Source organism: Aquila chrysaetos, chromosome 12 (genome assembly GCF_900496995.4).
Source record: "Aquila chrysaetos chrysaetos chromosome 12, bAquChr1.4, whole genome shotgun sequence".
NCBI classification, from domain to species: domain Eukaryota; kingdom Metazoa; phylum Chordata; class Aves; order Accipitriformes; family Accipitridae; genus Aquila; species Aquila chrysaetos.
The window spans coordinates 5,812,882-5,829,610 of record NC_044015.1 but is presented as its reverse complement, the minus strand read 5'-3'; the positions used below and the strand labels follow the sequence as shown (position 1 = coordinate 5,829,610).

At 38.9% G+C, this 16,729-nt stretch overlaps 1 protein-coding gene across 4 annotated transcripts in view; it reads right to left on the bottom strand.

Annotated features, from left to right (window-relative positions):
* Nucleotides 1-16,729, bottom strand: part of ELAVL1 (ELAV like RNA binding protein 1) — a 49,312-nt gene that overhangs the window by 11,662 nt on the left and 20,921 nt on the right. For 3 of the 4 annotated variants that reach the window (XM_030032929.1, XM_030032930.2, XM_041127938.1), the window contains exons 3-5: nt 9,056-9,159; nt 8,069-8,222; nt 4,341-4,566 (exon numbers count right to left, since the gene is read on the bottom strand). In XM_030032929.1, coding sequence (XP_029888789.1) covers nt 4,341-4,566; nt 8,069-8,222; nt 9,056-9,159 — 484 coding nt within the window. The remainder of the gene's footprint in view (nt 1-4,340; nt 4,567-8,068; nt 8,223-9,055; nt 9,160-16,729) is intronic. The other variant, XM_041127939.1, reaches the window with a different exon arrangement.

Here is a 16,729-nt window from a genome sequence, read left to right as displayed (position 1 = left end):
CTGCACCCAGAGATGGGGGAGTCTTGGTGGTACAGACCCCTTCCCCTCCATCACATCCTAGCTGCTGCTGACGGCCTGGAGGCAGCCAGAGCTGACCTGGCTCAGCCAGGCTGCAGACCAGCTGGCTACCTGATGCTGGTGTTTCTAGAGCACAGTGCGGACACACCTGAGCTCATGCTGCACATACTCACTGCCGCTGCCACTGTTGGCCAGCCCCAAGCAAATCCAAGTTTGGGAATCCTTGTACTACAGTAAAACTGAAAAAGCAGTTAAGAGTATCAGAATGTGAATGAGACGCACTAATTCGTGTGATCTGATGATTATGTGACAGATCTACTACTTATTTTGCTTTTATATAAAAATGTTCCTGTGTTTGCATGCTTTATACACTTACTTTTTCTGACAGACACCTTCAGCTCTGCAGCTTCTTTCCGTTTGAGTAATGATCTGGTAGGATGTATTTATCTTAATATCTGGAAAGTTTTCATCTCAACAGATCACCAGTCTGGGGTTCCTGCTCACATGTATGGGGAGCAGAAAATCGCTAAGCTCAGAATTGCATGATGTTGGTTCCAGCAGTCAGTGCAGCTCTGAACCTGCTTGCTATAAAGCCTCAGGCTCTGCCCATAAGCCCAAATCAACAGTACATCAAGGATTGAAAACACTTGTAGAAGAGCAGCTGAGGGTTGAACACAGGAAGACAACAAATCTAGATGCACATTACAGGCAAAACTAATTTAAAATAGCAAGTACCTCTGTTCTCTGGATACACTCATTTTCAAACAGATTCTCCTCTCTTCCTGCTTTGACTCACAAAATTGTTACAGGTTTGGTTTATTAAAAAAAAAAAAAAAAAAAAAGGGTAAAAACACCCCTAAAAGACTTGAAAAGTCATTTCAAAAAAACAACCATAGGAAATACCACCTTACTCAGATCCAACGAGATTCTAAAGTGAAGCTATACTTTGCAAGTTCACATGAAAAAGAAACCTTTCACAAAAGGTTTCTGCTTAGAAAGCAACCATCAAAAAAGAAATTTGCAGAAGTGACAGTAAACATGGTATAGGGTTAGACTTATGTGGAAGGCTATATTTACGTTTAGATTTGCATCCATCTGGAAGCATCACACAGGACATCTGACACAAGTGAGAGCACTCATGATGAGTAGAGCAGGCTCCTACTGCGATTTAGCTTATCCGATAAACCTCTATGCTTAACCTGGACTGAAGGCCTGCCCAAGAGGGACACAAGACCTCCTGGTTAGCTTGGGCTAACAGCCTGTATGTAGCCAGGCACAGAGTAGCTGACACTTAATACCTCTTTGTCCTACAGGAAAAGATTTTTTTGACCACACAAAGTTAAGAGGAGTCTTAGGTATACTTACTAAGGATGTTTAAAAGACTGTCTGATTTGGGCAAACAACACTAAAGCCTGCAGAGATCCAAGATGTTTCAGGGAAATGTTCTAAAAATTCCATTAATATTGTAATTTGAATGATCTCAGTCTCATCACACTTGCTGCTGGTGTCCTCATTTTTGTTGTATTTATTTTTATACTGTCTCCTCCACGTTGCTTTTTCAATCCTCCCTAAGCACCTGTAGATGATGTTATCTATGGATAGTTCTTTTAAGTCATGCTAACCTCAAAACTCCAACACCTTGTGACCCTTGCCCCAGGCATTTTATCTATCCTCCAAACACAATCCCATGCCACAGCGTCATTCCTTCTGGATGGAGAGGGAGCACTTTGGACCATGTCTCAGAATGAGCAGGCCAACTCAGCACTCCAGTGGGACAAGGCATTAAGACCAGTTCCTGATGTCAGCCACAAATACCACGGGAACTACAAAGGATTAACAGAACACTAAACAAAGGGTCTGAGTGATATCTGTAGGAAATCAATAATTACAAATTAGAGATACTAAAGGCTTAATCCTGGATTTACAGGGATATGATGGAACGAGATGAAGTGTAATCAGAATGTCAGTTTAAGAATTCAACCTCTATGTAGCAGAGACCACAATTGTAATTTATACACACTGTGAGCTCTTTGGAAGCAGCTTATCCTTTCATCATGTTTTGTTCACTACACAAAACAAACAAGACTCAGTCCAAGCTAAGGTTCCTAATCTTTACCACAGTATGAATAAATATAACTCATTAAGTTCAGCATCCTTTAAGGAAGACTCACTAGAAAAACTTGCAGTTAACACCAAAGGTGGGAAGAAAATAAGAAGGGCTGTGAGATGGTCTGTGTGTTATGCATACGTGTACATACGAGCATGCATGCACATGTGATTGAGGGAAGGAAGTTTTATAATAAGTGTTTAATAAGTGTTAAAGTTCTTGCAAGTCTGTGACAAGACACAAGAGAGATGGAGAGTTCTTGTCTTCAAGTTAACTGGTGAATCTTGTCTCTACAGCGTATTCATAACAGCATGGCTTAACCCAGATTTGCTCTATTACTACCTCTGCCAATCTGTAGTACCTAAAAACCTTCAGCTCTTTCTCCACCAGCAAGCCTATAACTACGAGCAGAAGTTGGCCAAAATATGTTGACAAATGAGCACTGGGCAGACAACTTGAGTGGACATAGTTACCACAAAAGCAGGAATGGAACAGAAAGAGACAGAACATTTTCTTTTATCTTGTCCCAACTTGTGAAAACCCATGCCTGTAGAAACATAGGAAATGCACACAAATAACATTAATGCTGCTCTTAATGGTACAATAAAAGAACAATGAACGACCTGGTCATTAAAAATTAGTTCCTCCTGCAACTATTAACATAAATACATTAATCATTTTTACTGTTACTGAGTGATCATTACAGGACAGAATTAAAGTTATTTGGTATCTTAATTATTGATGTGAATATTATCTGTATTGCTTATTCTGATGCATCTTAATTCTGTTATAAATTTTAAGGGAAGAATGATGACGAAAATGTCTGATTACATCAAGAATGAAAACATGAGCCATAAGCCTCAAGATTTTACTAGGACCCGGACACACTGAAGCCCTGGCTGACACAAAAGACAGATGTGTAAGTTTTTTAATAGTTCACCTAACTGCCAACAATGTAGAATTTCATTCCTTGGTGTGGCTTAGAAGGTTTGGGTGCAGAGATCTGGATGAGTGCTTCAGGAAAATGAAATCTTGTTTGAGGAGCTGCCTGCATTAAACTTGCCTGGGCTACAGCTGAAGAGAATTGGAGAACGATTAAGGTTGGCAGGGACCTCTGGAAACCTCCCTGCTCAAAGCAGGGGCACCTAGAACAGATTGCTCAGGCCCCTTTCAGCCAGGTTTTGAGCATCTCCAAGGATGGACACTCCACAGTCTCTTTGGGCAGGCAACCTGTTCAATCACCCTTAGTGTAAAACAGCAGATGACTATAAAGTACTAATTCTCATTGGAGACACATTACACCTAGCTGTTCTTAAAATGCTAAACTAAAGCATTATGGAAAGGTCATAGCAATACTGGAAAAGTAGCACTGCAAAAAGCTATGAGGTTTTAGTCCAATTTTACCAGCTAACTGTATACCTCAGAGGAGAAAAAGAAAAGTAAATTCTCAACAGGGAAACACTACTTAAACTCTCATGAACACACCTCATAACAAAGCCACTTATCTGCAAGACAAGTAAATATAATGCATTTGCCAGAGCACAGTCCAACTATCAACACCCTCCTTTAAGCAACTAAGGCAATTCAAATTCAATTCATACTCAAACCAAGTAAGCCAACTCTCAAAGGCAAAATATATAATATCTTCCACAGTTCTGGAAGCAGACAATATGTCACAATTACTCAATAATCTTACTGAACTTATGAGGACTCAAGAAAAGACAGAACACTGCACAGCTCAGGATGTAGGCAGAAATCCCACAGAATCTCTTAATCAGAAATAAGGTTTTCTTATTTTACTATGACACCTCCCTGCTGGAACCAATGGTTCAGAGCTTTAATTAAGTTGCCAAATGATATCTGCATTCAGATATATGGACTACAGAATGGGGATCTGTTGAGACAGGCATCTACCAATACCCATCTGGAATCTGCTACTTTCTATCATCTCACTACACACTCAATTGTAGAAATAGACACCGTAGTGTATGTACCTTTACATAATTAACTTAAATATAAATTTTACAAGATTTTACTTTATTCACATTTTAATTCAACAATTTATTTACATAACAGTGGAGGACATATAGTGCACTAGGTATTCATTCACACACGCTGCAATGAAGGTATTACTGCACACCTGCAAGAGTACAGTTTCCCAGACGGACACGGGAATAGTAGGACAGCCTTAAATGCATTATTCTTCCTAACCTACCTGAATCTTTGCGCCTGGTGATGCACTGGCCCTCCAAACCGTCTAGCTGGTGAATGACACAGCTGCGATAACAGTGCCACATTTTTGTTCTGGTTAGGATTGGCTGCAAACTTCACTGTAATGGGTTCGGAGGAACCTGGGGGTTTGTGACCATTGAAATTTGTAATTGCCTCTTCTGCTTCTGACCTTTTGTCAAACCGGATAAATGCGACCCCTCTGGACAAACCTTTTAACCAAACCAATAAAAAAAAAAAAAATAAAAAAAAAAATTGAAGTTCAGGATAAACTCAAAATAACTTTGAAAGCAAAAAACGAAAAAGTTAAATATTTCTATGGTCACAGCTTTCAAGTTCTCTACATTTACTAATGTTTCTTCAGCAGCTAGAGGATAAAAGTAGAAAATTAAGAAACAAAAGACAAATTAACACATTCATTTCAGCTATAACAACCACAGTGACTAAAACACTTTAAAAAAAAAAATCCAGTGTGGTAGAATTCCATGAAATACATCACCAGCTGACATTTCCATTAACAAAAAAAACCTCCCAACATTTTAAATAAATTCCACCAAAAAAAAAAAAATTCATTCCAGTTGGTTAAAAACAAACAAAACCCCTTGGCTTTAATTACTTTATCACTAAAAACCATCTGCAAACACAAAATTGACACTGATTTTTGCAAATGTTTTCAGTTTTCCACACTGAAAACACACTCTGGTTCGTAGATAAGGGCACAAAGTTCTAACCTTTTGTAATTAAGAGATCACAATTTCACCTATATCATGTCCATTATTTCTAGCTGTCACATACCTTATTTTTAATTCATTAAAAACTGATTAAGAGTAACCTCTTAGTAACTGTACTAAAACAATTACACTGCTGTTAAACATTTGCATATTTTTTTTTTCTAGTTCCAGACCCCAGCCGCTGGATGCTGTTATCCTTCTGACCAAGGTAAAAGTTATGCCTTATGAGATCTCTTCCCGGCACCTCCTCCCCCAACTTCTCATCTGTGACTTGACCAGAGTCTGGAAATACTGTTTATCATAGTGAAGCTAAAAGGGTACATCTTGTTCAAATTTCATTCCAAAGCAGATATTATAGCTAGACTAATTTGGTTAGACTAATTCTAGGACTTTACCAGCTCTGTTTCAGAAAGGGCCATATCAAATACTTTCATGTTGTCTCTACACCTACACAGGGCAATCTCCAAAGGCAGTTTCAGAAGTTAAGCTTATCATAAATCACCAAATTGTTTATAACAATTGAACATTATTTCCTGTGTTTCACAGAAGGAAATGCAGCATGACAAAACCCTGGGTATGTAGCAAGCAAGCAAAAGGGAATCCAACCCCTACAACTACCTATAGAATGGTATCTAGGAAAGGCATGTTTTCATTTGGGGCACTTGGAGAACTTCCATAAATAACAACTCATCTTGTTTACTACATGTTAAGTATGCAAAGTCACACAGAGAAAGCTTATTTCCTAAGTCACTGCACTTTTTGAAGAAAAGAACGGCAGAACAATAGCAGGAGCTGGCTAGCACCAACTGTGCAGCTGGTGTTCCTAGAGTGATCTGGAAAGGAGTCATCCTGTGAAGATGTTATTCCATTTTTTGATTTCTTGCTGGTTACTTCCAAAACAAGAGGCTGGACCAGATCAGCTCATCAAGTTAGAGCCGACAGCACTATATGCTCCAATACCATTGAGATTAGCCTTTCTGACCCAGGAGAAAGCATACGCCCCACCCTGGAAAGGCACAGAACAGCAGCATCATCCATAAGTCAGCAAGGACTATCCCAGAGCCCAACATGCTGTTACTTCTCCACTTGCATGCTGTTCATCTTAGTACTTCTCACTTGCTCTATCATAGCATTCATTTAAAAATATAAACACCGTAGAAAGCATATTTTTAAACAGATTTAATTTTCAAAAGCTCAAAAGTTGTTCTCAGAGAACAACCTCTGCTGAGAAGGTATGCCTAAAAGTACAAATTAAAATTTGTCCTAACTGCAACTAGATCAAGATATAAACCACAGGTTTTAAAGCCAAGGCACAGCTACATTCTTGGGGGGGAAAGGAAACCTAGGCTATGCATGCATTCAACTTTATATAATGTAAACAGAATACATTCTTCAAGCAATACATTAATAAGGTTATTTGAAAGCAAGCAGTATATTCTGAGCTGACACTGAATTAGACAGCATCATGCCTCAGTGCACTCAATGAAAACTATATTATTCCTGGAGAGACTTTAATTGTATGACTTCTGTCACTTCATTTTATAGCTCTGTCAAAGACAGATGCTAGCTATCCAGACTCCACTGGCAGCCAGAGAAGAATGACTATTTTGGACACTTGTATTAATAGGTTTTATGTGCTCTAGAAGTCTTTTTCTTGATTCTACCTATAGTTGTCACCTAGATAACTAGCTCTAAAGACAGAACCATACAGATATCAAAGTTGGACAAAATGAATCCTTCTCTAGGAAAGGAAGGATAGGATTTTCCTCGCTCAACACTGGAGTGTCTACAATGTCAGTATCCAGATCTCATCTAGTCACTGCCGATTTCTCTTACACAATCGCATTTACAGTGTGGTCTGACCAAATCAAAACAGTTAAAAGCAGATGCCTACGCAAGGAGCTAGCTCTGATGGATACTTTACATTGTAGACTTTAGCATTTAGTCAGATTAATCCCTCTAAATTAGAGGAGATTCCTCACAGAGCATGAAAGTTGCTGCTTAACTACTGTGTATAAATGTACATACTACCTGATATAAATGTTAAGTTGGAATTGCTAGAATTAGATTATCTTCTATTCTAATATAGCACATGCATAATCAATGAAAAAGTGTATTTGTAACAGTTCTCTTCAAATTCATACATGACATATGGGCTATTGGAAAAAACCACAGAACTCCTAAGGTTACAGTGTAAGCCATACTCTTCAGTTATACAGTCTGAAAGAATTAGATAAGAAATTAAAACTCTGTGTAAACACAGTGTAACACAAAGTCAGAATTAACATGGTAAAGGAAATCCTTAACTTTGGTCTCTCCTGAGCTGAGTGCTTAACTAAGCAACTTCTCCCTTTTCTTTCTCTCTCTTTTTTTTTTTAATAAACAAAATACATTCAGAAAATTTAAGAGGGTAGTACTAAGTGTATTAAGCTCATTCTTTTGGTTAGCAGTAACCACAGAGGACCGTAAAACACCTCAAATGTTTTAAAATATGAGAAAATTGTGAGAGAGTTCCAAGTTGGTATAAAAGACAAAACACATTATTGTTTTGCTTTTTAATATATAGCGATGGCCTGGAATTTACCTGTGGATAATAGTTGCATATGTGTAAAGTAAAGGTAACATTAGCACTCCGGATTACAAACACTGCCCAGAAGCACACTGTGCTACAGTAATATCAAGTGTCACAGCAAGCGAGTAGCTTTGGCAAATCAGCAGCTCAGCCTGGTAAAACTGACAATAACAGCATAAAATACGATACGATGTTTAGACTGTAAGCTAGCAAAGGAGGCAGTGTAAGCCATTCTGTGTTTTAAAAAAAATAATTGGAAAAGGATATCCCATTAAAATTATATCAGTGGTTGACACCAGACGTCATGGTTAGTTTGTGAAAGTCTAACTCAGTTTAGGAACCACCCGTCTTGGAAAAACATCAAACATGCCATACACTACAGTTTTATAAAGCTAATACAACAGAACTCACCTGTAGTTTGATCCACAAGCACACGCGAGTTGATGATGCGTCCAAAACGTGAAAACATATCTTCTACATCTTTTTGTGTCATTGACCTTGGTAGTCCACTAATATATAAATTAGCATCCTTGATAACTTCAGAACTTGGACGAGCATAGGAAACCTTTAAAAAGAAAAAAAAAAAATATGTTCAGGGTGTAAATAGGAAAGAGTAATTTATTTTATCATGAGCCAATTTCATTTATTCCCCACTAAACAATGCAGGTGTTTTTTTATTGGCCTTCAAAAAAGCAAACAGGGAGAAGGTAGGGGAAAATTGCCAGAACAAAAAGAGAAAAGTCATGTTCCTATGTAACTCCATTCATTTTGGGCTTATTCAACAGACAAAGAATATAGGGGCATTGCTATAAAGAGAGAGCAGTAGACTAATACTGATGCTTCCAACAAACTTATTGGCTACATTGAAGAATCCTTGTCTGAAGTTCTGATTCGGATACTGGACCTGTCAGTAACCACAGATCACTCCAAGAACTTACGCTGTCAGTATATTTTTTTAAAGCCTCATAAAAAGATTTCACCAGCTGGAGTGCAGTTTTCTATCTTAATTTCTGCTACTAGAGAAAGGTACAAATAACACCTAAGCAGGTGTTATTTCCTACACATATAGTACTAGCTGTTATTTTGGAGAAGGGGTGCATATGCACTAACACACTTGATGATCTCTATTTTAAATTACCCGAGATGTACATGAGTTCAAAAGCCTGGCATCAATTTGGAATGATCCCACCTACTGCTGTAAAAATGGTGCGAACGAAAAGAAGGGAATCTTCTAATACAAAGCTGTTACAAAACCCAAGAGGCTTAACAGCTCACTTCACTACTCTTCTCCCAGATTCTACCTTTCTTGCAGGTGGAGAGCACACAAGCCTTACCATCAGAATGAAGTTCATTAGAATGCCATTTTCATAGAAGACTGAAAAAATCTAGACATCCTACCTTGATAGTTTTTGACTGAAGTCTGAGGCCATTCAGTGTGTTTATTGCTCTTTCAGCATCTTTTGCAGTAACATAGTTCACAAAGCCATAGCCTAAGCTGTGTCCTACATGGAAGAACATTTTTTAAATTAATCCTAACAAAAGAAAGTTATCACCATCAAAATTAAAGGAAATGCAAATGAGAAAAAGTGAACTCAACATAAACATAATCCACACAGCAAATATTTAAATAAGCCAAAGAAGTTTCTCAAGGCTGGCATACATCATAAGTAGTAACTCAAAGCTCTTGTATTTGCCACTTTGGAGATCCCTCAATCTTCAAGGACAGCGTGCATCAGACAGCTGCAGATGATTCAGGAACAGTAAGAAATTCAAGACTAAAATACCGGCTCTGAACAGTCTTGTAAACTTAATGGGGGTGGAACAAAGGCAAGAATTTAACAAAGTTCATTAGTACAAACTCTTGTAGATAAAGAGCAGAAAGTGAGAAAGTGTCAACGGATGAACTGCTAGGTAAGAAATCATCAGGCTACTCATTTCTGTGTAGCTATTCCAACCTTCACTCCTGGAGGCAAGAGGGAAAAAGAAGTTTAATCCTTCATACATTCATACAGCTAATGAGCAGTAAGTCTCCCAAACACAGGATGAAACTGAAGAGTGAAAAATTATCTTTAATGCAGACAATTAATGAACTATTACTTTATGTAAGTTCACTCTTAACTCTTACAAGAAGAATTTGATAATAATACAACTCTTTAAAATTTAAGGCAAAGGATATTTATTTGGATACTTATTTGTTCTACTTCTATCTCCAACCTCCACTATCAATTATAACAGTACATACTAAGATCATTTCAGGTTGCAATTTCCCAACAATTAGAGGCTCATGTCACTGTAGACCTAAAAATAACTAAAATACTTCCAAGACTGTCTCAGTGCAATAAAGCAACTCCCATTCAATAAAAAATAACACCTTTTCAGACAACTTATCTTGTCTCAGCCCGACTTATGGGATTTTCTAAAGAAAACTGTAGGCATGCATAGGACAATGTGCTATTTGACTTTAACAATATACTATTTTTAAGTTATTACTAAGCTCCGTTGTTAGGCTTGAGAACACTAGAAGACACGGCTAATCGTTATAGCACAGGATTATCTTCTGAAATATAGACCTTTTAAAAAAGTCACCCAGTGTGGCTCTGCAATAGTCTGAGCTGGTAAAGAAGTTTTCTTATGCTTTCCAGACATTTCAGATCACCAAATATACACTCCCTTAAAAAAAAAAAAAAAAAAAAAAAAAAAAAAAAATCAAATGGTGATTATCCTAGCACAAAATGTCAGAGAAACTGAAGAAAAGGGCTGTAACAGACACTGTAGATTAACTCCATCTACTGAAAAAAGAATCACCAGTGTACTAAAGGCATTGAGACCTATGAGTTTAAGAGCCACAAGGGATGGAAGGAAGCTCCAAATAACCCTCAAAGTGTTTTTACTAACAGCATACATGACAGATTGACTGCAGAAAAACTGCAACAGCACAACTCCCTGGCACATCCTCTGCATTTGTCTGCTTTGTTGTGAAATGTAATAGACCAGTAACTCATCTAAACCCAAATAATGTCATTGCCTGTTTCCTAATACACTCCTTGTATAAACAGTCCCAGTTCATTTTTACTGTCTGCTAAAGCTCTTAAAGAAGCCAGATCCCCTTTGTGTTCAACCCTCATACAGGAACAATATTCTGTTCTCTTACAGGCCTAGTGTTAACACATCTCCACTAGCACAGATCAAAATCTCATGACGCCAGATGCTTATGCACAATTGTAACAGCAAATTATTCTTTGATAGCCAAGTAGGATTTAACTCTACATAGGAAACAAATAAATGCAATAAAAGCAAGATCTTAAACCCCAGCTTCTGCACCTTTATCCTTTAAAGATCTACAGATAACATTGATCAGGATTTTGCAGACATATCTTACATGTACCTACAGCATGGTTTTTGTTGATTTCTTTAACACATTCATTTTTTGTTTTATTAGTCAGAGATGGTCAATAATTTAGATGAAATCTGGTTAGTCTACAATCACTTACCTACAGAGATTCTTTTCCCCTGATTAAGAAAATGAGTAATTTAACAGTTAGAAAGATGTTTAGCACCTGGACCCTGGCTTATTTCTCCAGAATCTGACCAAGAAAACAAAGGTAAGTTTAAGAGGGAAGAAATACCACACAGACAGTAGGCAATGACTTTTTCCATCTTAAGGAAGTATCTGACACCCCTCACAGGTACAGCATGCCAGCATCTGCTCTGAAGGCTCAGAGTACCAGCTGCTTTACAGTATTTTCAGTCTGTCCTGAAAGCCACATAAACATGAATATTCCAGCAAACTACTGACCAGGTTGTAATAAAGTTTACAGAAATAGGCCCCTAAAAACCAGGGAAACAGACTCCAACAAGACTAATCCCTCCGAGTTTGAACCACTGAGCCCTAGCAGTCATGGCTGTCACTCCCCGGGTGGATGCTGCACTGGGGAGGTGGTGACTATATTCTCCTGTCAGGGGAAGAAGAGCAGGATTCCACACCGTATAAATTTATTAAACTATCTTCAGTACTCTGAGCCATGGAAATCAGGGGCTCAGCCTATGACCAGTGTGAGTGAGTATCCCTCCCTATTTTCTTGCAACAAGCTCCAGAGAACACAGTAGGTATGGAACCATTACTTATCCAGCAGCTTTCTTGCAAAGCATCAGACAGGTGATATGTTTATTCACTGTTTGAGATCAGTGACAAGGAAGATTAAGCTACTTATATACAGGACAAAACGAAAACTAAGTAACAGGACTCAGGGACACCAAAAGGGGCTACATGATCTAGGTCCAGTCCCTGTAATCACAAACTGTACATATTCCCTTTCCCTAAAACGTAAGCAAGCTTCACATTAAAAGTGGTTCGATTTTTGTCCCAGGCACTCTGATTGAAAGCATGTTCTACAAACCCGCTCCAATACTCTGCTCTTCTAAATGCAGGACTTCATACTTTGTATCCCCTTGTTGTTGCACAACTACTGTCCTTGAGCTTACACATGCTTACCCTTCAAAGTGTCTGTTCCCCAAAGTACACACAAGCAGTAACCATATCCCCTTGGCCTTCTTTACCGTTTTCATCTGAGCAAAATTCTGCACCTTTTCCACTTCTAATTTTATACAGGTTGCTCAATGACTATTCCTTATCAAAGAGTTTGAACGCCCTGGGAAAAGAGAGAACAGGAGGTTTACAGAAACATACACAGATTAAAAAAAGATGGGCCTGAAAAGTCACAGGATTACAACAGTTACCAGATTTTCTCATATTTGCTGTAGGCATTTGACAGTAAGGTTGTACTAAAACCCAGAAATTAGAGTCCTGTTAACTTTTACCTGCCACTAGATCATAAAATATCAATTACCTATCTTTCTCTAAAAAAAAAAAAAAAAAATAGAACAGACCTTCCCACTTAGTCTGTATTTATCAACTTTAAATTACATCAGCGTAACATGACTTTACAGTGCTTAAGTGCTAAAAAAAAGCTAACCCACACAAAACTGACAATATATTAACTTATCTTGCTCTAAATACTTAATACCATCACTCTCAGCCTTCTCCTGCTGTTCAGTTACTAGTTCACATCTCCAAACAGGCCAGGATACCTAACACACAACAGTCCCATCACTGCAAGAGGCATGTTCCACTGTTCCCCTGACTGATCATTCTTCAAGAATGCTCTCTGCTTCACATTTTACTCCATATTCCCTCCTCCTAAACAGTAAAAACTACCTTCCTTTTAGGGCATGCTACAAAATATAAGGAATTGGCAATTACACAGCATTATGATTTATGTCAAGTGTTTATCCCAGGCAAGGAGACAAGTTATTTGCTTTATCATGTTATTAAGAGCCTGCTAGAAACCTATTGCGCAAAAGAAGGAGTACTGTAACAGTTTTCAAACTATTTCAGTGGATAGTAATTAAACTAACCTTTAAAAAAACCTTTTAAAAAGTTTGCATGTACATAAATGCAAATGTACTCAAGAGACAAAGATTAAAAAAAAAAGAAACAAGTAGGTCCTTATCTGGATGAATAATTAACAAAGTGACCATAAAACCTAGTTTTAAGCAAACTGTTATACTCCTTCAGCAGAAAGAATCTAGTTTTGTTTCCATGATAAAAAGCTCTTTCATGAAAGAGGGCACTAATTTTCTTTCTGTGCATCACTTGGTTTTCTGTCCATGTCCTTGCTTCCTTTCCAAGTTCCCTGAGATGCACTGCTTCAGTTACTAGCTCGTTTCTTATTCCCCTCCAGCTACTGACTGACGACTCCAGTTTCATTGAGGAGTCTAATATGAGACCAGAATTAGTACTTACTTTCCACTTCACTACAGACTAGTTGACCCCCTCTGAAAGCAGATTCTCCCTGTCCTATCCTTCTCAAGAAAACCTAAATTTAAACCTGGGTCCTGTTATACCAGAGCACCTCAGTATGAAGGCATTTTAGTTTAGAATTTTTTTTCTTCCTCTGAACTGGGAAACAGTGCTTTGAGATTAAATTAAAAAAGCCCAAGTAAATTAACGCAGAAGGATGGAACACATCTCCCCAAACATCACTCCAAGGAAGATGTGGCGTCTTGGAAAGAGAGCCGAGTTTGGTTTTTTGGTTTGTTTGGCTTTGGCTTTACAAAATGTGCTGTGAGTGATAACCAGATAGCTTAAATATGTATGAATGCATCAAGAAGTACCACGTCCAAATACCAGACATCAGTGTGCTGAAAAAGCAGAATTCAAAGCAATGACTCTGTAGTTTCAGAGGATGAGAACAGATTAAAAGTGCTCAGACGTGCTTTGCGTGGGCTTTCTTTAGTACAGTTACACTATTGTATAGCTGGGGATACATAACCACATCAACTCTGAGAAAAATGCAAGCACCCTTGCATCAAACTTCCAAAAAAAAGGGTTATGCAAATGCTGAAGTGCAGCAAGGTAGGATTGGCAGAGCAAGTGATCAAGAGGCTATATTCTAACCCCCTGCGACGAGTCAACACTATGCATACAGCATCTTTTGTCTCCTAACATCCTAACAGCCAGGAAAACAAGCAGATGTGTCAGCAGAGCAGCCTGGCTAAGCAGGGAACTCATGGCAGAGCTCCAGTGCAAACAGGCAGCATACTACAGATGGAAGAAGCAACAGCCTACAAAAGGAGGAATTTAGAAACACCGTCCACTCAGTCTCAGGAAAGCCAGAGCCCAACTGCATTTGAGACTTGAAAGGAATGCAAACAAACAAAAAAATATCAAGGGTAACAAGAAAAGCTTATACTGCTGTCCCAGCAGTACAAGGCTGAAAAAGGAAAATGTGGGACAGCTGCTGAATAGGGTGTGTGATTTGGTCGGAGTGGTACATGATGCCTTCTTTGCCTCACTCCTCACCAACAAAGTCTAACAGGCCTCTGCACTTAGGAAAGAGTTCAAGGAGGATGACCAGTGGATGAAGATCAGGTCAGGGACTGATTGGTTGAGAGAACTTGACCCACACAAGTCCATGGGACAAGATGGGCTCTTTCTAAGGGTGCCGAGACCCCAGGCTCATATCCTTGCCAAAACTGCTCTCTATCATCTTTGAATGGTCATGGAAATTGGAAAAGGTCCCCAACAACTGCAGAAAGGCAAATGCCACATCCATCTTCAAAAAGAGACCAAAAAAAACCCCCAAAACCCACCACCACGACTCTACATGTATGCCTGCAACAAGTGAAGTTTTGCAGGGATCTATCCCAGGACATGCTGTTTAACTTTTTATCCATGATCTGGAAGAGGTGATGGGAGCACGCTCTCACCAAGATTGGAGATGACACCAGATTGGGAGGAATCTGTCAATATACTGGAAGGCAGGGCTGCCACCCAGAGGGGCCTAAACACACTGGAGGAATGGGCCAACAGGCACCTTATGAAATGCAGCAAGGACAAATGCAAAGTCCTGATCACGGGAAGGAAGAAACCCTGGCCACAACACAGACTGGGCACTTACTGGCTGGAGAGCAGCTCTATGGAAAAGGACCTGGAGTCACAGTATAGAGCAAGGCGAGCATGAGCCAGCAGTGCACTGTGACAGAGAAGGTTAAGAACATCCTGCATTGTACTAACATAAGTACACCCAGAAGACAGAAGGAAGAGATCATCCCCTCTTACTCAACACTCACTGGACTAAAATACTGCATCCAATTTTTAATGTCTCCCAACACAGGAAAGACATTGATAAACTGGACAGAGTTCAGTGAAGGGTCACTACGATGCTTAGGGGACTGGAGCGTGTGGAAGTTTACGAGACCGGACGGGATAAAGTCCTGAATAACCTGGTCTGACCTCACAGCTGACTGCTCTGAGCAGGAGACTGGACTAGCGTTCCTTAAAACTGCACCATCCTATGAACCCAAATGACAGAACAAGAAACTCAACCCTACATTACTCTGAGGTTCTTCCAGTTCCACAGAACAAGGTCTTTTTGTATTAAGACAGCATATATGCATACTTCATCTAAGCAGGGATGTAACAGAACTAAACATTAATGAAAGGTTTAACAAAGGTAAAGAATCCCACTTTTCTTCTTCCTCACAGTATTTTCCCCCATTCATGGAACTATTTCTAAGTTTTGAGTTTATTTCTAGTGTAGTCCTTAAACCAAAGCCTGGAATTACCAAAACTGCTACATGGCTAGGAACACAGACTCTGCCAATTTTCAGTGGACTAGTTATTCCACCACACATTTTTGGAAGCACCCACTCTTAGTCTATTTTTAATAGAGTGAAAACTCATTTCTGTCGGTTTCCACTAGTTTCCTTCTGTCTTTTTTTTTGTCCACTGGTCTCAGGAGATGATGCTGGTTTCTAGCTCCTCCTTACGTCCTTCAGCCCAATGTTAAATCTGCTCCACATAATAACTTTTAACCACTTTTTCACTTTAATATTCTAAATGCCAAGTTCAGAACCTGACATGTTCTATATGCACTACTTGGCTCGACTCTGGAGACAAACAGTGGTTATTTGTTAAGTCCTTGGCAGTTTGTTTTCATACTACAAGGCATCCTTACAAAAAAAAGAAAAGAAAGCAGTTTCTTGAAGGATTTTTGTCAAAACACATTTTTGGATGTGAACAAACATCTGAAGTATTTAATCAACGATCTTCAAAACTAACAGTAGAAGGGCATGATTTTCCATTACAAGTCTATGCTGATCAAACCCTATCATGACAACATAGAAGTGATTCTGTTTATTACTAGTCTACCACATAGCTCACAGTATATTTTTTAAAATACAGGAAACACCCCCTACACTCAGTCCTTCACTAAAGATACAGATGGTGCATCTCAGCTACTCTGAAAACACATGAACCTGAAGCTAAAAGCCACAGCCTGAACCAAAACTTCTCTCCTGATCCAGTCCCCAAGTACCCAGTCCTCCATTCTTCAGCAATGTTCTTACATCTAGCTTCATCAGTGATACCGAGAAGTTGCTTTGCTTCTCTGAAACACACACATTCTTTCCCGCTTGTACCATGGTGACCACAACAAGTCCCAGAAAACTAGAAAACATGCTGCTTGAGACAGAACCAAGTGCAGTAGTTTTAGTACAGATACTGAAGCA